At 42.7% G+C, this 23,819-nt stretch overlaps 3 protein-coding genes and 1 non-coding gene across 5 annotated transcripts; all 4 read right to left on the bottom strand.

The window, feature by feature from the left end:
* Window positions 1–153: 153 nt before the first annotated feature.
* cratb (carnitine O-acetyltransferase b) lies at window positions 154–8,578 on the bottom strand. The gene is made up of 15 exons (XM_015973506.3): window positions 8,301–8,578; window positions 7,753–7,977; window positions 6,699–6,817; window positions 5,325–5,378; window positions 4,800–4,965; window positions 4,209–4,383; window positions 3,444–3,534; window positions 3,088–3,175; window positions 2,911–3,011; window positions 2,367–2,486; window positions 1,765–1,887; window positions 1,475–1,610; window positions 1,338–1,400; window positions 1,122–1,259; window positions 154–938 (listed from the first exon to the last, which is right to left on the bottom strand). Exons 1-15 carry the CDS (start codon window positions 8,349–8,351, stop codon window positions 735–737), a joined length of 1,854 nt encoding a protein of 617 aa, XP_015828992.1. The 5' UTR covers window positions 8,352–8,578; the 3' UTR covers window positions 154–734.
* A 1,853-nt stretch (window positions 8,579–10,431) lies between these two features.
* ppp1r18 (protein phosphatase 1, regulatory subunit 18) lies at window positions 10,432–19,505 on the bottom strand. 2 transcript variants are annotated; one of them, XM_054745069.2, is made up of 4 exons: window positions 19,370–19,505; window positions 15,384–19,185; window positions 12,927–13,146; window positions 10,432–10,683 (listed from the first exon to the last, which is right to left on the bottom strand). In XM_054745069.2, exons 2-4 carry the CDS (start codon window positions 19,113–19,115, stop codon window positions 10,664–10,666), a joined length of 3,972 nt encoding a protein of 1,323 aa, XP_054601044.2. In that variant the 5' UTR covers window positions 19,116–19,185; window positions 19,370–19,505; the 3' UTR covers window positions 10,432–10,663. The 2 variants fall into 2 exon arrangements, with proteins under 2 accessions (XP_054601044.2, XP_054601043.2); XM_054745068.2 differs by lacking the exon at window positions 10,432–10,683 and having other exon boundaries at window positions 12,763–13,146.
* Window positions 19,506–20,883: 1,378 nt separating this feature from the next.
* On the bottom strand, window positions 20,884–23,483 carry nrm (nurim). Its single transcript, XM_015973510.3, has 4 exons — window positions 23,148–23,483; window positions 22,507–22,700; window positions 22,086–22,262; window positions 20,884–21,406 (listed from the first exon to the last, which is right to left on the bottom strand). The coding sequence occupies exons 1-4, from the start codon at window positions 23,296–23,298 to the stop codon at window positions 21,086–21,088; spliced, it is 843 nt and encodes a 280-aa protein (XP_015828996.3). The 5' UTR covers window positions 23,299–23,483; the 3' UTR covers window positions 20,884–21,085.
* trnak-cuu (transfer RNA lysine (anticodon CUU)) lies at window positions 22,899–22,971 on the bottom strand. The gene has a single exon. It is a non-coding gene; the product is annotated as a tRNA-Lys (tRNA).
* Window positions 23,484–23,819: the final 336 nt, after the last annotated feature.

Genomic DNA, 23,819 nt, shown 5'->3' with positions numbered 1-23,819 from the left:
AGCTCTAAGCCGACTCCTCCTTTCCCGTGTCGCGTGCGCGTGGCCGTAAACTGTAAACAGGTTTCTCACATCCATCTGAACCATTTTAATCACACAAATGACGAAATATCTTGTTTAAAATATAAAACCGACAAAAAAATCGAACAAAGTGAGTTAATATGATCGAAGGCTTTATTATAACCAGTCCTGCAGGTTGAATGAAAAATCGATGGAAAGGACCATTAGAACCACGTGATCAGCTGTTTTGCGCTCACAAAAAAAAAAAAAACCCAAACTTTTTTTCTCCTGCTTTCATTAATACAAACCAACTTCATCTCCATCGGTCCTCCTGAAACTCTCATTAACTTAGAAAAACAATCAAAATTTATTATGAAACAATGCTGGCATCATTATAAAACGTGGAACATTTATTACTGGTGGAAGGTACCAGAAGTTAGCAGAAAGGAGTGCAGTCGTCTCACGCTCAGGTTAGTCCCTGTTGATGCTGGAGTGTCAAGTTAACCTTGTTTTTCTTGTGATTCCCCAGCAGTCATTAAGTAACTCCATGATACAGAAAGGAAAACTGCTGAAGGAAAAGCTTTAAAAAATATCAAAAGCACCTCAGGGTCACAGAGTTCAGGCTCTTTTAGAATCAAAGACTAATGAAGCATGCACACGTTACATGAGCCGTAGAAAACATTTTAAGGAAGGTATTTTTTTTCCCCCATTATAGAGTGGTTGGATGGCATCGTAGCCTACACGGTAGGCTGCAGCAGCTCCTGTAGGTCACACAAGGTGTTCTTCAGAGTACGAGCTAAAGTCTCTGCGTTCGTCTCCTCGCAGCAGTTGAAAGCCGTGACGGAGAAGTGGAAGTGGTCCGCCTGGGGGTTGTAACAAACGGCATAGCCGTCGGGAACCAGGGGCCCGAAACACATCACGCTGTCTGTGTTTGTAGGCACCTGAAGAGACAAAAAAGCTAATATTAATCTGTGCACAACCAGAGAGAATGTTAAGATTTCACGGTCTGACATTGGTAATGTTCTATTTTTGATTTTAAAAAATTAAATCTGGTATCAAGGAACTAAGTTCCCCCTCTTTAAAGCACCTCCTTTACTCAGATTTTACCATCAGAGCACACACACCTGTCCCGTCCGCAGCTTCCAGTGTGTTGCCAGGCCATAAGCTGTATCCATGAAGATTTTGGGAATGCTCAGTCCCTCCTCAATAGCCTGCAGCTTGAGTCCCAGCAGGTGGTGGTCAATACCGTGTCCTTTTAATGCCTAAAAAAGATAAAACCTAAGTGTTTAAAAGTACGATAAAAATAGGTGAAATAGCTGCTTGTTGGAAGTCTGATTAACCTGATCAGTGAGGTCTGAGTAGGCATCCACAGCTTCTCTGAATAGCTGCAGCTTCGCTTCCCTCTGAAACCCAAAATAAAACACTTAAGGCTTCATAGGGACTCGCATCTGGATGGTCTGAACAAAACGTGTCTTACCGATTCGGACCGATCATCAAAGGCCAGAATGAATTTCAGCGCCTGGTTCGTCGGGGAGCGGATGTACTCGGTCCTTCCTCCTTGAAACATCCTCTGAGAGGCAATATCGCAGGCTGGGCAGACCTCATTATGAACTCTGCAGGGGGAAAAAACAGCTAAACACCTCTTGTTGTTGATTTCAGGCACAAACACAAGAAACACAAACAAAAAAAAGGAACCAGATGTTGTAAAATGTTCCAGAGGTGGCTCAATTGGCCTTGAAGGAAAGCCTCTGCTGTCCCGACACCGACCTGTAGTAGGCAAGCTGCAGCGCCACCTGGATGAACGAGTTTGGACTCAGGTTGTGCTTCTTGGGAAGTTCTTTGCCAAACCTTTTGAAGTTGAACACGTTGACGTCGAGGTCATTGATTAGTCTGGAAAAAAAAGTTTAGTTTTAATTAATATTTGACATATTTATCCACATTAAACATCAACTTTAATGGATTGGTTATTTCAAGATAAAGTAACAGGAAAGTCCATATTCAAACCTAAAAGGACTCAAATGCCTCCTTTTGATGCCTAAACAGAGACTTAAATACTTACTTCATTATAATTTGATGCTTTTAAAAGGAGGAATTTATAGAAATTCCTAAAATCTATACAACTGTATTGTTGCATTAAAGTAATACTTATTAATTTCTTGTAAAAATACCAAAAAATAAAAACAAATCTGATGTTTTTTAATTCACAGCATGAAAGAAAAACTTTGATTTCTTTGGTCAAAAATATTGCGAACAGCAGGAGGACTGAGTTGAGGTTAAAAACGGACCGAGCTTGTGGACGACAGATTTGTTTACATAGCTGCGGTTTCACTTCAGAACCGTTTCCTCCCACATCTGGTAAAAGTTCTTACATGTCCAGGTTCTGCTTGGCCTGCTCGATGTCCCGTTTAATGTCCAGGTCGATGTGGAAGTAGAGCTTCTTGGGCATCGGCAGCGGAACCAGCGGAGCTTTTTTTGGGTCGGGCTTCTCACTGAGGATAGTCAGAACAGAAACTCAGACCCAAATCTTATAAAACGTGCTTACTGAACAACAGCACCCCCTACAGGCTCCGATGTGGAAAAACAACTTCAAGCTCATGGATGCATATATGTTGTTACTAATAACTCTGTTATAACTAGCTTGATGGGGCAGCCATCAGCTGAAAAATAATAAAAAAATAAAAATCAGATAATTTTTTTTGCTGCCTGTTAATGGTGCATTTGTGGACCAAAAATAATCAGATTTTTGAGTTTCAGATTGCTATGGATGAAGGACTTAAGTCTAAACCTTAAACTTTTCCACAAAACTGATCAATTTTCAGTCATTTTAAACTGAATTAAGCGTATTTTATCTCATTTCTGATTCACTTTGACTGTTGCTTACACAACATCAGCTCATGCACCATTTGATCTCACCAGTACTCCAGGATGTGATGCAGGAGGTTCGTTATGGGCGGACCCTCGGCTGTGGCCTGTTCATACAGCAGACCCCACGATCCGTCCTCACCCACCACAAACTGTTCAAACAGAAGAGTCGGCGTTAACACCCCGCCTGGTCTCTACACTCACACCTTCCAGCGGGATCTCGCCCACCTGCAACGTTTTGTCAAACCAGCGGTTTCCGCTGTTGGAGAAGGTCCCGCCTCCGTGCAGCACCTGCGCCGCCTTACGGCTGGCGTACCTGTCAATCAAAACAAAACAAATCACACACACACACACAATAAAAGTGACACGTGCCAATCTAAATGTTCCCAAACACGGTTACTTAAGATTTCTGACGCAAAACTTTTTAGATACAACAGCAGCAGTTCAAATACAGGAAGAGACCATTGCTCACTGCTGCTAGATGTCAATAAGCAACACAATGCTATCTAGAGAGGATTACACAACGGTCTCCGCAAACACAGAAATACCAGAGCGTGTGTGTGTGTGTGCGCGCGCACACATACTTCTCATCTGATATCCTTAAAACCGGAGAATCCAAACACAAGGAGAAAAGTCCCGTTTCTATCATCCGTACCGACTCCTGGTTGAGTTTGTCTAAAGAAGAAAAGGAAGACAGAAACTTGATGAGGTAGAAAACTCACGACGTGTGTGTCCACAGTAACTCGGGGTTGTTGTGTTATTTATGTTTTGAGTCTGCAGCCTCCAGCTGTTAAATCACACAAGGAAAATTCTCCCAGATCAAGATGTTTGGAATCATTTTATGGGATTTTCCATCATTCAGATTTACAACAACAAACACTGCAGCCGCCCATCGCATCGAAAAGACCCAAACACACGGAGTTACGCTTACTGTGGTCAGATTTTAAAAGCAGCGTTTAGAGGCTGCGTCCTCCATGTCCCCAGACTCATTGTGGCTTTTTGTTCAAGTCATAAAGGCGAATGAATCGGGAGACATTCACAGTTTTAGATCTGGCGACAGAAACTTCCAAGGCTAAAAGCGGCGGTGTTGTTCTGCTTTGGTCATTTGACCTTTTTTTGGTTAATTTTTGTCAAAAATCATAAGAAAAACGATGGCTGAAGGAAAGAGCATCCAAATGCAAAGCCATTCACTTTGTTCAACGAAGGATCTGACCTACAAGAACCGGCTAGGCCGGGTCCTCAGACAGAAGCAGCCCCGGAATCTGGTCACCTCCAAAGAGCTAGCTAGCGGTGTTTAGCTACAGCGTCCACCTGGAATTTAGTTAGTGTGTGTGTGTGTGTGTTCGAACCTCTCAGCAGGCGGTTATACGCCTCCCCCCAGGTGTGGCGGTGCTCACTGGTCAGGATTCCCATCGGCTCCTTGTCGGTCTTCCAGGACTGAGAACGGATTCTCAGCAGTTGTCCGCGGATCTGACTCTCCGTCATTCGCGAGCCGTCGCTGTTGTAAACCTCCAACTGGAAGAACTACGAGCAGCAGGATTAGATCCAAACGTCCAAGTGAGTCATCTGCCATGTTTAGAGCTTTAACCAGTAAGCCGTTGCCATGGTTACATGGTCAGTAACATATTTATGAAACGTCAGAACCAGGCGGCAGAAACAAGAACCTCTTTTTTATTTGACTAACCCAGGAGCCTTCCAGATGACTGTAAAGTTAGCCAGTTTGGCATCTCTGAACCAACGTGGGCCTTCTTATCTTTAAAGCAAAGCTCTTTCAGGCCCTAAAACGCCTGAGGAGAATAAATTCACGCTGGAACAGAAGCACCGTTTTCGGTCTGGGTCACATTTCATTTCCTCTAATCTCACCAAGGAAGGCAGGTGGCTCTGCAGGCCACAAACCACATAAACAAAAAACAACCGACCCGACGATCAAAGAGGCACACCTGGTAGTTCCGGACCACTGTGATGTGTGTGGGCGAGCGGCGGGCGTTGCCATGGTGAGCGACGTAGTCGTGTTTGGGTCCAGGGATCCTGCAGGAGGAGAAGAGGAGCGGGTAGAGCTCCATGCACAGAGGTTTCCCTCGCATGTACTCGACTGGAAGCTGCCCGCTGAGACACACGGAGAAAAAAAACAACACGTATCTGTGAATATTGACATTTATTTGATACAAACGTAAGAAAAGACAAAAAAAAAAGAAGGTTTAGGATCAGTTAAATCAGCCTGCAGAGAGGATTCCTCTGCTGTTGGAACAGAAACAGCCTGTTTACGTGACATTCTCTACCGGTAGTGAGCCGCAGGTACTGTTACAGTCAGTGAGAGTAAATTTAGACTCGGATTAGCCAGAAACACACGCCAACACCACACGGGTGTAACTTAAGAACACAAACACATACCGCAGCAGTTCAGGGGGGGCAAATGCGTACATTTGTTATTTGTTTATTTATACATTTGTTTATCTATAACTCACGTGTGCATTTTGGCCTTGAAGTCCAGAACGGCTGCGATCAGTTTGGATGCAAACCTGGAAAGAAACAAGAACTTTGCTGCTGTTAGTTATTAATATGTTACGCACGACTGATCGTGCTAAAATAACTCGATTTCCTGTCAATCATCCAGACTTTTACTCAAACCGGAGAATTCAAAAACAGTTTCAACAGTAACCTGTGGGGCTAGAGCCATTGACGCCTGTGTTTACTTCATGATTGGGTTTTATCAGTCATGTCCTTGACTGATAAGTGACGCCCTCTTTTATCGAAGTTTTGTCCAGAAGAAAACAAACGTCTTTACCACCAGCAGCTCTTTCAACACAGGCGATAAAGGCTTTGGTGCTCTGAAGGTCTCCTTCACCGAGAAACCGTGAAATTCTTGCTCTTTATGAAACACCATTAGTCATTCTGACTTCACGTGCACGGTAAATGTAAAAACTTCTACGACCCACATTTCCTGCATCAGCTGCAGAAAGAGGAAACGACTGAGTCAGGGAAAGCTAGTCGCTTCTATGTCACAGGGAAAATTTGCATTCATGGCCCCACCCATCTTGGCTTGTGACCCCACGTCTTGGCGAGCAAAAGCTAATCTTTAGCATTAGCAACTCCACAAGCTGGCAGAACATGTTCAGGCTTGTGTTATATGTGGTGATGAAACATCAATGAAAGAGCAAACGAAGGCAGTGGATGAGTTGTGTTGCTGTTAACCAATCAGAGGTGAAATGTTTGCATATCATGAATATTAACCCTTTGATGCATAATGGTCACTACAGTGGACAGGTACTTAAAATTGTTATTTATTTATTTTTGCTATTAAGCACAGCTGTTGAAGACTTTATTGCATTTGAACCCCTCCCTTTGGACTTCAGTAAGTCAAGCCAACATATTTCATGTTCAGATTGCACACTGTCCCCTGAGGTGGACATGTAATAAATTATTTGTAAATTACATTTTACAAAAAATATGTAAATATGAAATTTGTTTCGTTCACACCTAAAGATGAATGAAAAAAATTGTTAAAAAAATCATGGTTGAAGATTTCATAATTCATGCATCAAAGGGTTAATGAGCGAGACTCATAAACCTGCCGTTTCTACATGAGCGCTAGAGCTTTCCCCCACAGAAAATAATTCATAAGGCCTTAATTCAGACTGGAAATTACCGCAGATTAACTGAAAAATAAATAAATAAAAACAACCAAGATGATCAGAAATTTTCTTGAAAATTGTAAATAAAACCCCAAACTATCCTACGGATATTTATTTATGCAATGATCACACAGTTGTTTTCAAATGCAAACAACCCTGTAAAGATTTGTTGTTGTTGTCGTTGGGTGTCGGTATGCATGGACTCACACCAATTGACTCCTCCAGTCATTAAAATCTCTCCTGGGAAGAGAGATGGCTGGGTTTGAGTGCACCGCAAGAGGCTGTCTGCTTTCTAAATACGCCCACTGGACCCACCAGTCTGAGATCTGAAAAACAAAAAACGTCTCTGAGACTCAAAATCAGAACAAGACTGACAGTTTAATATGTTATTTTTAAACATTTGTTTTAATTAAATACAATTTCACAAAAGCGTAGCGTCAGTTTGATTTTGTACATCTCCAAACTTTTGATATTAATCTATCTGAAAAATCACGAATTAGCAGACAAATGTTGCCCTCAACTTCCAGAAAGATTGAAACTTCTCATTCTGGAAGCGAAAACTTTCACGTGAAAGATCTGTTAGTGCTTGAATTATTGCATGATGGGTTCAAGGATTGGAAAAATGTCAGATTTTCAAAGCTTAATCGCAATGAGGCATTCAAGGACTACAACAGAAAATTACAAATGTTGACTTTCAGATGACCCGATCACAGATCTTACAGTGAATCCTCGCCATTTATGATTTTCTTTTCATTAAGATAGAGTAGAAGGAGCCACCGCTCGTCTGAGAAAGGTGCTGGATCAAAAAGTGGAATAAACAAAATAAGAATCCGCACACTTTAATCTGCGACGTAGTTTTTTTGGTCAAGCTTTCGGTCAGAGACCTTCATCGGGAATTCCTGATGAAGGTCTCTGACCGAAAGCTTGACCAATAAACTCCTACATCGCAGATTAAAGTGTGCGGATTCTTTTCATTAAGATAAAATAAACACCAAATATATTCAATTACGCAACAATCCACTGATTATTCTGAATTTATTTTAATTTACATCAATAAAACAGATCGTCTTCCCCTTTATTTAAACGGGTTAACATCTTTGCTTTTCTTTGAAAAAACTTAAATTAATAAGAATGACAATGAATCTTTATTAGGACTATTTATATTTAAATCTATTAAAGTGTGTGGTTCTACAAGAGTTTGGGTTAATCCTCCTGTAACATCCATCTTTCACGCTGACAGTAAAAAAAACAACAAACACACCCAGTTCTTGGTGCGTCTGGCTCTTTTCTCCAGCCCCTCCTGCAGATGCGGTCCCAGCCCACCAGGCCTCCCGAACTCCTGCACCATCCTGCGGGTGTGGCTGAGCTCCTCCGGCGGTAGCAGCGGCTCCAGGGCCTTCAGGTAGCCCTGCAGGGTCTGTGTCAGCGGGGGCACCGGCTGGGGGGGCACGGAGGAGAAGAAACACGGCTCCTGCCTCAAGGAAACCTGCATTCAGACCAGAAACGATGAGTTTTCTGTAGATTAAAGTAAAATATGTTTAGTTTGTGGGATTTGAAGACTTCTCAAATCGAGTTAATCGTGTGTAAAAGTTAGAGGAACTTTGCAGAGACTTCCTCGCAGTTTGACCGAAGGCGGGGCGCGTCCGCACAGGGTGTTTCACAAGGAAATGTAAAGATACGATCCTGGAAACAACTTCCGCTGCTCCGCTTGATGTCAGACGCACATAGGCTTTGATAGCAGAGGTCAAAGGTCAACAATATATGTCTCAAGTTGGAAGAACGTCAACAAGATTTTAACAAAAGACTTACCCGGGACAGCCATGCTCTGCAGGTTCTCGACTGAATATTCCAGAAAATCATGTTTCCTCTACTCAAAAACCCGCTCTGCGTCGCATGTGCGTTTTTAAAAAAAGGTCACCTTTGACTTAATTTCCGCAAAAGCTTTAGCACAGCGTCAAATCGCCAAAATGAAGCCCTGACCTCCTCCTACTTCTCCACGATGGAGGCACGCGACAGCCCTCATCGCTCGACACGCACTAGTTTAAAATGTAGTTAGGTGAAGGAAAAACTAGCAAGAGAACAACACAGCTCGCCTTTGACTTTCGTCCCTTCGAGCTGCTGCGAGCATGCACAGCCTCACGTACAGCGTAGAAGACCGTAGAAGAAGAGGAAAACAGTGTGCTGGCCACGTGCTGACGTCAAATGTTTCCGTAAACAGCTGCAGTGCTGCGTCTGTCCGCTGGGAGTCGCTGTTACGCACCCTGAATGGAGCACGTTCTCATCGTAAACATTGATTTTGTAAAATAAAACAGGCAGCTGGTGTTCATAAACACTAAAAGGACATGAGTTTTAATATAAATCTATATGTGAATAATTTATATTTTTTATCAAATAATAATATAAAGCACTTATTGAATAATTTATCTTTTTTTTACCAAATAATAAAATTAAACATCGTTTTAATCTACTTTCAATACATTTCGTTAAGCAGGGAGGTTCTAGAGTACCTGTAATCCCAATATAATAACAGCAATTCAGTTTCAGCTGCTTTACAACAGCTCTTCAATGAATTTCACTATTTCATAAAAAGATGCATTAGCATCTTCATTGTCTCTCATTAACAACATGATAGTATTTGTCTCAGCATCTATTTTAGACTTCACATAAATGTATTAACATGCTTTGGTTCCACATCTACATTAGGCTACTTAATCACAAAAATATCAGTACTAAATTTATTTTTTGACTCTGCAGGGAGGCCGCAGGGAGTCAAGCTTTCTGTCATGGTGGCTTAGCCTCTGGCATAGTAAATACTCTACTCTAGTTTTATTTGACTGTAACATTTTCTTCTTTTTTATTCCAGCAGATCTTCGCTTTAAAATTCAAACGGTTTCATTTACAGAGTGACAGCAAATTTCTGCATGATCTCTTACAATTAAATTCAGATTTCTATTTCTTCAGTTTTATCTTGCATTAGCAGCTGTCCAAGCAAATTAATGTTAAAATGGTGGAATATTTCATAAACATAATATTTTCCATATATTTAAATTTTTTTATGTAGTCAAGAAAATTGTTGTAGATTTTCATAACAAACTCAACTCATGCCCCCTTAATAAAGATAAAATATTTATCTATTTAAGTTATTTTTATGATTTTAGGCTCAGCTGTAATCTTTTCAGATCTCTAATCGTCTCCTCAAATCTCTTGTAAATGTTTGCTTCTGTTATTTCTTGTAAATTCATCCCGATAAAATACTTAATGGCTCGTGTGACGATAGATTGAAGTTCTATTAAACAGTGTGGTCTAATTTTAAAAATAAATCAGGGTAAAGTGTTTTTTCCTCAAGACAACAAAGGCAGAGAATAATATGTTTCTAAGAATTAAAGAAAACAGGAACTTTAGATTTTCAGAAACTTTTATTCACTTTTTTTCATTTGAAGCCAGCTTCTTCATCCATCATAGCAAAAAGTTAAATGCAAACATTTTGCATTTTCTTTTACCAATTAAAAACTTTACGAAATACCATACTATCTAAACGTGTCACAGCTAAAAATTGCACACCAGCCTTGATGTGCTGAAGTGCATCAATGATTCTTTATGTAATAAAAATCCTCCTGATCTGCTCTCCACTTGATACATGATAAGATATCAAATGAAAACCTTTAATTTGGTCCATGACCCAAAATAAAAATAACCTACATCACATCACGTGCTGCACCAAAACCAGCAGCATCCATCTGAAAGGTCTCTGATTAAATAACTGATCTTTATGCCATCTGCATGGGCTAATCCTGCAGGCACATAAATCCAGATGACATAAAAACCACTCTTTCAGGTCTTCTCTCTGTGCTGAGGCTTGAACTGGAAAAATAGGAACATAGAAGAAAATTTCACATATATTAAATGAAAAATAAAATCTTTCCCCTTTCTTTATGGAGCACTGACAGTCGCTGCTCATCATTGCACACCTGAGGACATCAAATCGTCCTACATTCACAGCTGTCCCTCAGTTTGAACATAAAAACAAGTTTCCCTTTAATAAAGCTAATTTAACTCTTGAACCCACATTTAATAAAAAGACACAAATCAAAACACAAAAAGAATCATAATGTTTCTCAAAAATATATAGATGATCTCATCACATGGGCAATTTTGCTGAGGGTGACTGGCTTCTACCAAGGGCAAGACTCATCTGGAAGACAGAGACGGAGATGGAAGGTACGTAAATATGGTTTCATTTATTTAGGATGGATCTCCACATTGAACAGTCACAGACTGAACCCACTGAGTTAATTTTTAATTTTCTCCTTTTTATTTTATTGAGCTTGCCCATAAAGATTTGTCACCTTTAAGATGTGATGACTTGATTTACTTTTATGAACAAACCACATGAAAGGACAAAACATGTTAAATATATAATTGTCAGTGAGCTGTCATATAACCATAAAGTGGCCTAATGAGGTTTGTTTTTTACTTTTTGAGCTCAGGGAACCCAAAATTATTATTACTAGTGGCAGCTTGTCCATAGGGGGTGCTAGAGGCCACCCTGCCTGATGTGAAGGCAGAAAAACACACAAAAATTTTAAATTAAATTATAATATAAATACATATATTGTGTCAGTTTGCCTTAAGCATTTGTGCCTATGTGCAATGTGAATTATTTACACATCATTTTCACCAGCTGTCTCTTATTAAACAGTAAATTTCCTCCAACATATACACAAATATCACTCCTGGAGCACTGGAAAAAACGCCCCTGAACTGCAGGTAGACAGCCAATCATGTTTGGTTTCTAGGGAGAACTGGATCATTTTTGACCAATCAGCATCACTGAATTTGTCTCTGGAGCACCACAGACATTTTAATACTAGACACTCCATGAACTAGCTCTGCCTATTGGAGCTGGCGTAGCAGCAGGCTGCCATCTTGGATGGGTTTCCATTTGCCCCCAGTCCATTTATTTCTACTGAGAGAGGTGTTTACTCAACTAAAAAACACATTTTTAAATACTTTTCACAAACTCAGACATATAGTGTTGAATGATAGTTAAAATATAAATATATTAAATGAAAATAAAATATAAAATCCCAACAGGACAAAATTCAATAGTGATCTCACATGATCTGTTTTCAATAGTGCATCAGTTGAAACCGAAGGCTGCACAAAAAATGGGCACAACTGTTCACTCTGGGCTGATTCCAGTGGGGTTTGGAGAGTGAGGAACCCAACCATTATGGCAGCAACGCCGTTACACTCTCCACCGCCCAATGGGGCATCATAGACATAGAATTGTTTTGTTTTGTTATTTCCCTCTGGGATTAATAAAGTATCTTTGAATTGAATTTATGTCTATGGCCAGCACCCGTGCTACAGGAAACAGCTAGCTAGCATGCTAGAAGGTGCTGGATTTGCTCTCCTTTCTCTCTCTCTCTCTCTAACTCCCTAATTTACACACATTCACTGTTGAATCATACAGAGATGAAACCATACCTGTATTTGTTGCAGTATTTTTTTTTATTTGTTCTCATTTGATAATATTATAGTGTTTTATACAGGCTTTCTAATTTAAAGAGCAAGTCACCCCCAAATCTACTTATTTTTTTGCCTAAAACTGTCTGTGTTGCACCCTCTTCAGGTAAAAACTCTGGACATCTGCCATCACTATTGGCTAAGAGGTACACTAAGACGTTAGCTGGTACCATATGATGTCACAATTCCCCTGTGAACCTTTATGTGTGTGTATTTGTTAGTGGCTCCACCTCCTCGGCCTGCCAGTCAATGCCTCCTTGTGGTGCATTTTTCAAACAGCAAATGGGAGTGGAGTAAGACTCTGGTAGGGGGTGATTTGCTCTTTAACTAAATTTCTATGTTGTGTTAGTGCCACCTACTGATAGAAATCGGTATTGCATGTTGAGGTGTACACTTTTGGCAGATGATGAATTAAGACCAAAAACTTGAGCTGGAAAACAAACCAAGTCAAAATAAAACGTTGATAAGTTAAAAAAACAGCTTTTCACCAGCCACTACCGAATGCTACGATGCAAACATCTTCAGCTACAAGTGATGAAACACCCACACACAGCAGACCTCAACATCTAACTGAGATCTCCTTTTATTTGAAAATTGTAATGCAGTTATTTCAGGGGGAAAAACAACCAGTAAATTTGCTGATAAGCAACATTATTCCAATAGTAATAAAGGTGTTGGATCCATCTTTAGGAGAGGTTTATGGCACCAGCAACAAATAATGGTTTTTCCAAACTTTAACCATCGTAACCTTTATTTAGAGTAAGATTTAAACACTTAGTCTGGACTAATATTCAAACATTCTTCTGCTAAATAAATAAATGTGAGAAAGTTTGTCAGGAAAGCACAAACATCACTGAAGACATCCCTACTACACGCTGTGTTTTCTGAGAAGAGGGTGACACTGACCCACTCTTATTCGTGGTCCCGTTGCAATCCCCACGCTCTTCATGGTCTTGAACACAACTTCGCCTTCCTCACCTTCGCCTTCATCCTCTTGTGCCTCCTCACCTTGTTGCCTCTCATTACTCTCCAGGTCAGGAGGTAGGGGGCTCAACATCAGCATGAAGGTCTCTGACGGGTACTCGCATACCTGTTCCAGCTGCTCCTCATCAAAACACACCTTCCCCTGCAAATTTTAGATAAAATAATTAAATGTGTGCAGTTGTGGGACACTCTTCACACTTCGTGCGCTTGTTGTGATGAACATGTCGAGGCGGAAGTGAAAACTGAAGTTCTGGTTTTCCTAAAAAGGTCAAATATGGCCGTGTGGAGGCTGTTTATTCAGTGGTCAGCATGGTATAAACAGCAGAGGCCAGATGAAGCTGCTTTAACCTGAACCGTGGATGTCTCCAGAGAAAAGGTGCACTCAGAAGGGGTAATCCTCTCTACCTCACCCCGATTAACCCAGGCTCACACTTCAGGACAGCAGGGGCACCGGGTAAAACAGAGACACCAGCAAAGACGAACTCAATACGTTTAGCTGCACAATTCTTTGTGCAGCTAATTTAGGGAGCATTTCACGCATAAATGTCCAATAAATAATCAGATTAAAGCACAAATTAAGCAGAAGAGGAAGAGCCAGAAGCAGTTCTCCTCCCCTACTGTGATCTGATGGTTTAGAGGGGGAGGGGAAGGAAGTCTGACGTCAAGCCGTCTGAGGAGCATCAACGTGAGAGCAACAGGTGGTCAGAAAATCACTTCACGGTCATTGCCTCCCGCAGCTAAAGACGACCGTCATCAGAGTCGGAATGACATGTTCATGGAAAGTCATTTAAAAATAGGTTTAACAGAATAACTGAGAGTCTTTGAGAACCAGAGTTCGGGGACTCAAAAAGTGGACGGCGCATCCCTTCCTCTTGTCAATCACTTTCCTTATTTAGAGGAAGACCAGAAAGGCAAAAGAGGAAGTGAGCGAAAACATGCAGGGAGGTTCTGTGAGCCTTTAACCCTTTGATGCATGAATTATGAAATCTTCAACCATGATTTTTTTAACAATTTTTTTCATTCGTATTTAGGTGTGAATGAAACAAATTTCAACAAATATTTTTTGTAAAATTTTATAATTTACAAATAATTTATTACATGTCCACCTCAGTGGACAGCGTGCATTCTGAGCATGAAATATGTTGGCTTGGCTTACTGAAGTCCAAACGGAGGGGCTCAAATGCAATAAAGTCTTCAACAGCTGTGCTTAATAGCAAAAACAAATAAATAACAATTTTGAGTACCTGTCCACTGTAGTGACCATTATGCATCAAAGGGTTAATCATCGCAGAATAACTGTCAACAAAACAGACCGTTCCTCATTACTGTTCTGTAATGATCTGTAATGTAACACTGTTGGTATGAGTCAGCGGCACCGTGGAAGGTCAGCGTGCTCAGACCCACTCTGCCGAAGCTGCGGTGGAACTATCCAAACCACCGCTCGACGAGAGCCAGGGCCACACAAAGAACGATTTGTCTGAAGGGCGGCAAGAGCTGACTCAGCTCTGATGCGAAGATTGGTGAAAGGAAACGAGGAAGCGGTCCTCGGTGGATCCTCATTAGGGGAGAATTTCAAAAGTTTAACATCTCTAAAACGCCAAAAACAGCAATGGGACTCATCCAGAGGGCAGCAAAAGTCCAAAAAGGAGTAAGATGCGTCTTCACAGGATGTATAAAAAAAACTCTGAATCTAATTTTTGGAGCAACTTTATCCTTCCATCGGTTACACAGCTTATCTAAATATAAAAGAAAGAGAAACAAAACTTGGAGCATGAACTTTGAGATTCACCAGAGTCGTTTGAGGCTGATCAGGCTGAATTACTGTAAACAAGAGTGTGAATGTATGTTTTCACACATACATACGTTTGGTGTAAGGCAGGCAGAAGCAAGGCACAAAAACGCAGACAAGGAAGGAGTTGGCTGTGTAATTTTGTGCGTTCCTTCATAGCTTCTCTCTCTCTCTCTCTGACGATGGCCTAGACGCCACCATCGCCTGTCTGTCTTGAAATGCTTCAAACCCGTCAGACCACATGTTATGAGTTTTAATTAGAAGACCAAATGTCTCCGGAGATTTAGAGCACAGGAGCAAAGGGTAGAAGAGATCTCTCCGGGGACTTGATGGCTAAGAATCAAGATGTCGTGCTTGATAAGGCTTTAACCGGCTTAGCTCCTCTGTGATTGTAGGCAATCAACAGGGATGTTCTCCCAGTGAAAGGGGATTCTGCAAGGTGGCAAAATGGGTAAAAATATCACAGAAAGACAAAATTTTTGCACCAATTCAGTAAAACTTTTAATTCCAACCCCAACATCGATAACTTTTAGATGGACTAAAAGCAGTTATTCTTGTAATTTCATGAATAAAAGACTAACGCAACTCACGTTTTTGGGTGTTCCTCTATTCTTGACCAGACAGGACTTCTCCAGGTGTTGATATCCACCGATCACCTTGATTTCCTCCACCGCTGGGTATTTCTTCTTCACTGGTTCGTCCACAGCGGGGGTCGTTGGTTGAGATGAACCCTTAGTGGACTCTGCTGCTGTCGGCCGAGGCTTGGAGTCCGTCACCCTTCCTGCGACAGGCCTCCTCGGGGTAATTGTGACAGTGGCGCCTCTCTTGACCATACCCCCAGAAGCACTCTTGATGGTGAAGAGCTTCGGCGATGGGGTGGGTGATGGGGAGGCGCTGGGGGAGTTGGAAGGTGAGGACAAACTGGGGGAGGAGGCTGGAGTTGGAGCACAGTTTGCAGGTTTCAGAGAGTTTTCTGGAGATTGGGTCCTCTGAAATGGGGGGGTGACGGTTTGCTTGAGCTGAGATGTTGGAGAACAGTTTCGGCGGGGGGACTCTTTGAGGTTCAGTTCTGGTGTTTCTTCATCGTCCTTTATGTGGTGTTTTAACACGCCTTTGGGGCTTTGCTGCCCTTTGGTTTCTCTGTCCTTAGAAGAAGCGTTTGAACATGACTTCAGCACTTCCTGCTCTTTCAGCTTAAACTGCTCGATCTGCCGCTGAACGCCACAAATGTTGTCACCTGCCGGGGCTTTGCTGTCCCCCTGCTGACAGCTCGAAACGAGTGGCTTCACTTTGACGAGGTGCAGAGTTGGCGGGACTTCCACCGTCCTCTCCCTCAGACACAGTCCCGATCTCGAACCCACAGTGTCCAGGTTGTAGATCCGGCTCATGGCTTCCAGAGAGTTGGGATTAAGTGGTGAAGAGGAGAGAGATGATATAGAATCAAAAGGTACCTTCTCCTCTGATAGCTCCTTTTCCTTTTCCTCTTCCTCGTCGTCTTCTTCTTCTTCCGTGCTCTCGTATCGACCCCTGTGGCACCCCGGTTTCGCTTCTACATATTTCAGGGGGTCGTCTTCATCCCCGGATATCTGGGAGCTGTCAGAGGTGTCTTCAGCGGCGGCAGAGCAGCACTTGCCCAAGGCTTCTCCTCCGCTCTCGTCTAGTGTGTGGGGGACAGAAACAGGAAGCTGAGGGCAGGTTTTCAACACGCCGACTTCCTGTTTGACATCACATGCAGTCGTGGATGTCTGCTCCGCTGCCTCTTCCTGCATCCTCTCTGCGTCGACCGGCCTCGTCTGCTCACAAGCCGCAGCTTCCCACTCTCTCTCTTGTTCACTTCCCCTCTCTTCATACCCGACCTCACCTGTCTGAGCGTCACAGGTCTCTGCTGCTCCACCCTGAGCCTCTCTTTGCCTCTGCTTCTCCAGCTCTCGCTGTCTGATCTTCTCTCGCAGGGACTCGATGCGACTCAAGGGTTTCCCAACCCTCCAGCTGTCCCGCCTTTCAACCTGTTGTCCTCCATCGCGGTCTTGCCCATCGCTGCTTTGACACTCACTCTTTTTTCTCTCCACCATGTCTTCTGCAACATAAAACACAGTCCTGGGGATCTGAATTTCCAGAGGCCCTTGAAGCATCCCAAAGGGTGTGATCCTTTTCGGAGATCTGGTGGTTGCCTCTTGAGTCAGACTTCCTGTTTGTGCTTCCTGTTGGTTTTCTTTTGTCACTTCAGGAGAAGCCTTGTAAGCCGTTTCTCCTCTCTCGTTCGTATAAACAGTTGTGTCTCCTAGTTTTTCTACTTTGCTTATGAGAGTCTCAGTTTGTTGAGCTGAAGCACAATGTGTGAGGTAGGGTCCTTGTGGTCCTGTCCCGCTCCACTCCGGTCCTCTTTGATGGACTCGATCCAGAACTGTGCAGAGAAGACTGGAGCACTCGGTGAACGCAGAATCGTGTCTATATTGAGCTTCATTAGGACTGAGCGCTTCTACGTCGTTGTTTTCTAACCCATCGTCTCTCCGAACACCAGGCTTGTCAATAACGTGCGCCTTGGCTTTTCCTGAATCAGAATCTTTTTCCATGTTTTCCAAACTCTTCTCCCTCGTCAGTCGCCTCGCTTCCCTTTCAGCTCTTGTTCTCCCATCCTGCCTGATCGGCACTCTTCTCGCAAACGATATTCCTTCCGTGTTTTTAAGTGATGCTACAGTGAAACCCTTGTCTCCATCTGTCTCAGCTACTTTCTCTGTCGCTCTCTTTTCCACAAGTTCCACTTTCCTGAGTTCGCTCCGGTGCTTTTTCCATGCCTCCGCCTCATTTCTTTGCACCACATCTCCCTTATGATCCTCGTTTTTTACATCTCTGTACTTTCCGAAGCGCTCTTTATCTAAAAGCCGTGCGCAGCCCTGTTTGAGCTTTGCCAGAACGGCTGCATCTGCCCACGGCGCCACACTTTTATCTGACTGCGTGCATCTTTTGTCACCATTCTCCACGGCGCTGATGACTCGATCTGAGAAGCTGAAGGAGCGTTTTGGAACGCTTTTGCTGGACACGTTTGTTCCATCGCTCTTCATCCTGTCAGATTGTTGGTCATCTTCTTCTCCTGAGTATTTTCTCCTTCCCGGCTGGAGGAAATTATCCGAACTTTTGGATCTTGATGGAGGCTTTGGGTGTTCCCCAAATTTGCTCAGCAGCTGGCTGACTCTCCCTCCCCTCTCAACAAACACACAATCATCTGAGCTGTCTTTACCGTCATCTTTAATAACTGTCGCCTGGCCCCACGGTCTTTCCTTCTCTTTTTCTCTCAGCCAGGACATGTCTGCTCTCAGTTCCCTCCCCAAACTCTCCACACTGCACCTGGTTTCCCCCTCCTCTCCTCCCTTTTCTCCAGTAGTCCTCTCTTCAGTGCTGACTGAAGGTTTTATGATCAGAACTTCAGAAGCTCGGATCTCAGTGACACTCCCTCCTCCGGCCAGAATCTCCCTCAGGTCCATCTTCATCCCTCTTTTCCCATGCTGGTCCTCTTCAGGCCTCTCCCCGTCCACCTCTCTCCATCTTCCCCTCTGCTCGTCGCCACCTTTGCTTTCCTGTTCGATGATGATGATATTGTCAGCTCGGATGGTCCGAAGACACGGAACAGCGGGGGGAAACGCACCTGACAGTGGTTGGATTTCTTTTTCCTGCTCCCTCGCAGCATCCTTCTGTTGCTTTTTGTCTTTGTCCCACCTTTCTCGGCTGTTCTCTCGTTCTCTTCCCAGACTCCTATCCCTGGCCTTCTCCTTATCCCATCCCTGAGTTAAATCCCTAAACCTCTCTATTTTCAGCTCTGTATCTCGTCCTCTGTTCGTCTCCACATCTTGACCCCTGAGGCCTGATTTGTCCTTATCCTTAATGTCAGACTCATTCCCGATTTCAGCATCTCTGCCTTTTCGCCACACGCTTTGCGTGCGGATAAATGGGTTTTCATGGACTGGAACTATGGTTTCCATGGACACCTGACTAGCAGGTTTAGGCTCAGCATCCAGCCACTGTCCCGGATCTGGACTGAGGGACATGTCACTCCCCAGATTGACGGTGATGGAGCTGTCCGTGTCACTGAGGCCATCAGAAGGAGATCTGACGTCCACCTGCAGCAAACACACGTCTTTATCCTTCTCCCTGTCGCCCAGATTCTCCTGCTTTGCCTTCCTTCGCTGAATGATCCCTCGCTTCCACGCAGGCATGTTCGCTAACTTGTCCTCTTCCTCCTTTTCTCTCCTCTCCCGTTCTTCCTCCTCTCTCCTCTTTCTCTCCAGAAGAAGTTGCTTCCATTCCGGCAGAGAGGACACAGACATAACAAAAACGTGGTGCGCCTCTTTTGGACAGAACGATCAGAGCCTCTCCTCAGCGGGTCTGGAAACTCGACTGCAAACACAACAAAGAATCAAATAAAACAACTTTTTTCTCAGATTCTTTGACTAAAACATATAACTTTATTCACAAATGAAGTTTTGAGAAAGTCAACCCTGCTTTTCCTCTTTTTAATTATTAAATTATATTTTAACTTAAAGAAATAAATGATGAGTACGGTCACTAAAAACCAGCTTACCAGTCAAACTCCACCGGATTCAGCTCCACTTTACATCTCCACTCGTGCGTAACGCGCTCCTCTCCAAGACAGAAACTTCATTTCTCCGGAAGCAACAATTACGAGTTGAAGCTGATAACCTGGAGGTCAAAACGGCTGCAAAACCCGCATCATTTGTCTGAAAATGCGTTGCATGAAGGCTCGGAGTCGCCTCGGTTGCCGTTGCGGTTATTCCAGGACTGCAAAGGCTGTAATCCGATAATTACACTCAACGCCGTCAGGAGAGTTTAGTGGCACACACCATATTGTAGGACCAAAGAAAAGGCGTTTAAAGAGCACAGCCGTCTGCCCGGCTCCTGACCCCCCCCCCCCCCCCCCCTCGGCCCATCTCTCCGTCCAGTAGGAGGAGGAGGAGGAAGGAGGAGGAGGAGGCTATAAAACAGACTATATTGCCAGATTTGCCAAAGCGCAAAGCTGCAGCAGCCGCGGCATGATCAGCTCCACGCGGCACGCAGGTTACTTTGCTTTTACTCAATCCGGATCAGTTTGACAGCCATGTTTGTATTTAATTTAATCTGAGAAGATCAAAAGAGTGGGTGAAATATTCAGCATGAAAAGTTTGGCAAACGGCAGATAGAAGACACAAAACGTCTGAATGTATAAAATTGTTTTATATTAAAAATAAACTTGTAATGTAATCAAATCAGCATGTACTTCTGTAATTATCTGATAAAAGTACAGGTATAAAAACTGCACGCATGCAGTATTCAGACTCTCCACTAGAGGGCAGATGTCCAGTTGATGATCGCAGATTTTTGAGGAAATTCCTAATCCTAATCCAGTTTATTCTCATTTCAATTAAAGAAATGCTAAAATGCTCTGCTGTTCTACAAATTTCAACCTTCTGAATAAAACATTTCATTTTTTAGTGAAAAAGAACATTATTACATGTTTAAACCTCTCGAGAGTTTGTGATGCAGCTAAACTGCATTACATTTTTGCTTTATTATATTTCATTTATGTTACTGATATCTGGCTAAAGATGAACCTTTACAGCAAAAAGTGACAACCCAATGATTGTTTAGTCAATTTCAACCTTTAATCAATTAATGTCGCTGAAAAAATGACCACCATGTTGCCAGTTTTCCTCCTCCAAAAGTTCCAGATAAATTAGACAAGTCAGTGATTTTCTGCTATAAAAATAAACCACATTATTCATTTAAAATGTTGCATTACAGTTTAAACAAGAAGCAACAATTATATAAGTAAATCAGACATCATAAAAGCCAAATAATATAAAATACCAACATTAATGATATTTAATGAAAATATAATGAAAATTAGAGAAACTTGTGAAATAAAACAACATAAACTCAAGTTCCTGATTTATCAATGACAATATTAACCCAGTTTGTCACATTAGACCAGACACATGAGCGTCCATAATTCTGTTGCATAAATTGTAAAAGAAATGCCTTTACATTTTATTAGTGATTTCTCAATCGAGCTGTGACAAACTAGGGCGTTTCCAGTGTGAAATCTGTGTTTAAATGAGACTGAGTTTAAACGAAAACACAGAAACACATTCTGAGTTCCAGGCAACGTAAACGTTTATAAAAAAAAATGCAGCACTTCCTTTAAATGGCACAACTCTCCACTTTGTCACATACAAAGTGACAAAAACTGCCGCCTCGCTTTAGACTACAGCTGCAGTTAAAGTTGAAATTAATATTAAGATCACTTTTCCATGTGATTGCTGCTGTTCTGGTCTATTGTGGCATCAACGCTGCCTCGCTGTTGTTCTGCAATGAGGTGCACCTTGTTTCTAAACTGCGTACAGAGGTAGGCTAAATCCAGTTTGTCCAGCGAGTGAGCCAGGGCCATGTAGGTGGACAGCATCCCCGCCAGCAGAAGCCTGTCCAGGGACAGGGCCGGCAGGAGCCACAGGATGACCACCAGCTCCAGGAACACTGGGTGGCGGAAGTGGGACAGGAGTCGCTGAGCAGGAAGTGATTTATGAGACAAGGGGTCTCCTAAACCGAGACTCTTGTAGTACACCTAAAAGAGCCAAGAAATAGGTATAATCAGGGTTTTATGGTTTTAAAGGTGTACTAGAACACTTTTTTACAATTGAAAACAGTTCTACGAAACTTTGTTGGAGCTCAAAATGGCACAGGAGCCCAGAAAAATGGCCAAATACAACCCCAGAGTGAGTGTTGGCCCGGCTGAGGTCCACACTGGGAGATGAATGAAAATAAACCAACTGATGTTGAGATGAGAGGGCTTGTGGAGGAATGAAGACGAGCATTTGGATCCCATCCTATGGATGTATCTGGGATCCATTCATAGCCTGGATACCACCAGTACATTCTGGAACATGAGTGGTGCTCCAGCATTCTTCTTTGTTGTTTTCCTCTCATCCAATAAGACAATTAGCAGTAGCTTGGGCTAGCATTAGCGATAGGTTTAGTTAGCATTAGCGGTAGTCAGGATAGCCTTATGAGTTGGTAGGGCAAGCATTAGCATTAGCTTTGTTATGAAGCTTATGGTGTCTAATGTAGCATACCAAAGAGTTTGTGCTAAACCAGGCCGCACAAACTCTTTGGAATGCTACATTAGACACCCCAAGCTTCATAACAACAATTTAAATGTAGTTTTAAATTCTAGGACTGTCTTAATCATTTGCTTGAGGAAAAAAACATATCTAACATGTTTCTTTGATACATGACTTTCTCACCTGCTTGATGCCCAGTAGTTCTGGGTAATCAAAAATCATGAGGATGCTACAGATGATGGACCAGCAGAGGAAGTGTAGAGAAAAGCAGAGCAGGGGGAACCAGACACTCCAGGGTGCAATACGCACCGACCACAAGCAGGGAGCGCCAGTCACTGTCTGCCAGTAACGCATCAAGACCTAACACAGGAAAGTAAATGATTATGTAGTTATAAAGTATGCAGGTGATTAAGATTAATACTTCCTATAGAAATTAATGGCACATCTGTAAATTAGGGGTTATTAAATTATTTCAATTGTGGGGCATTTAGTTCACCTGTGATTTTATTCCAACCAATGTATAATCTGTCCATCACTGCAGTTAGCATATTATTATGGTTGTTCTAGAATATTAAAGCATATATTTTCAGTACTTTTAGTGTACCTGCAGAGCAAGTGCAGTAGTGAAGCAGTAAAACGTCCTGTTTAAGGTTCCCAGAGCTGACTGTAGGACCTGTTTGACCGGAGACCAGGCGAGCAGGCTGTGTTGTGCAGTGAAAAGAGCCACTAAACACACATCCACAGCTAGAGACCAATGCACCGAGCTGTCCCTCAGAGCCACAGACCAAGGTATGGAGTCTTAATGGAGACAAATAACACTTTATAAATAGTCATTTCATTTAGGTAGTATTAATCAAGATTAAATCAAAATTATTACAACAAAACTAGAGGCACATGTTATGTATCAAAATGCATTTGCTGCATATATGATGAATTTACTCATACAGATATATAAAATTATGTCAGTAAATTTTCAAGAATAAAGGAAAAGGCTATCGCCCAACGTGGGGCTCGAACCCACGACCCTGAGATTAAGAGTCTCATGCTCTACCGACTGAGCTAGCCGGGCTGTGGGGACACACAGTCACAGTAGACATTATCATAGTGACTGAATAGTTTCGTCCAGGCTTACTGAAGTTGAATATAATTTCTCCATACCTGAATTTGCTTAACAGCCGTAAATGTGAGTTTAAATGTTATTTCTGAACAGTGCGTTAACTTTCCAGGCTACCATCTGTCGCTTACCTTGACAGAGTCTCGTCTCCCCTGTAATGTTATGATAAATTGCTCGAAACGACAAAAACCGAATGAAATCTGCTCCGGATATGAAGACAAACAACAAGTTTAGCAGGGAAACCGCGCAGAGCCCCCACTTGCGTATAGTGACTGACGCCATTTCAATCAACTCCTCTTCATGTCACTTCCACAGTTCCGGTGTTGAAGTGCTTGTGCGACACGAGGGCGCTGTTGCCCATCTAACTCTTGGTTTCAAAGCGTCGTGAAGAACCTTGTTTTGAACTTTTCCAAACAGAGCAAATGCCATATACGGCAGCAGAAATAAGTGAAAGCCTATGAAGAAAAGTAGAAAATAAGGTTTTAAACGAAATTAGATATTGCTTACGACCTTACCACCCTAAAGTACGCCCGATCTCGACAGCAATCTAGGCTAGAACCTGGTCAGTAGTTGGATGGGAGACCGCTTGGAATACCATGTGCTGTAAAGCTTTTCACTGCTCCAACACACACACAAAAAATGCAGTTAAGAAAAAAAAATTAGGGGGCAGCTCAGAGGGTAGAACAGAAGGTTCAGTAATTGGAAAGTTGCAGGTTCCATTACAGGTCCTGACAGAGAACCCCGTTGAAGCGTCCCTGGGCAAGACACCCAACCTTCCCCAGCAGCTGGTGGTGGTTGAAGAA

Source organism: Nothobranchius furzeri, chromosome 19 (assembly GCF_043380555.1).
Source record: "Nothobranchius furzeri strain GRZ-AD chromosome 19, NfurGRZ-RIMD1, whole genome shotgun sequence".
Taxonomy (NCBI): domain Eukaryota; kingdom Metazoa; phylum Chordata; class Actinopteri; order Cyprinodontiformes; family Nothobranchiidae; genus Nothobranchius; species Nothobranchius furzeri.
Note: the sequence above shows the minus strand (reverse complement) of the source record. Positions and strands in the feature narration are given on the sequence as shown.

Coding starts and splice junctions, on each gene's coding strand:
- cratb (XM_015973506.3), bottom strand. CDS start 8,351: ATGATTTTCTGGAATATTCAGTCGAGAACCTGCAGAGCATGGCTGTCC. Junction 5,379..6,698: donor GACTGGAGGAGTCAATTGGT/GTGAGTCCATGC, acceptor GTTTCTTTCCAG/GTTTGCATCCAAACTGATCG. Junction 1,401..1,474: donor TTGATGATCGGTCCGAATCG/GTAAGACACGTT, acceptor TTTGGGTTTCAG/AGGGAAGCGAAGCTGCAGCT.
- ppp1r18 (XM_054745068.2), bottom strand. CDS start 19,115: ATGTCTGTGTCCTCTCTGCCGGAATGGAAGCAACTTCTTCTGGAGAGA. Junction 13,147..15,383: donor ATAGAGGAACACCCAAAAAC/GTGAGTTGCGTT, acceptor TAAAATTTGCAG/GGGAAGGTGTGTTTTGATGA.
- nrm (XM_015973510.3), bottom strand. CDS start 23,298: ATGGCGTCAGTCACTATACGCAAGTGGGGGCTCTGCGCGGTTTCCCTG. Junction 22,701..23,147: donor GGAGACGAGACTCTGTCAAG/GTAAGCGACAGA, acceptor GTCTCCATTAAG/ACTCCATACCTTGGTCTGTG. Junction 22,263..22,506: donor CTACTGCACTTGCTCTGCAG/GTACACTAAAAG, acceptor TTCCTGTGTTAG/GTCTTGATGCGTTACTGGCA.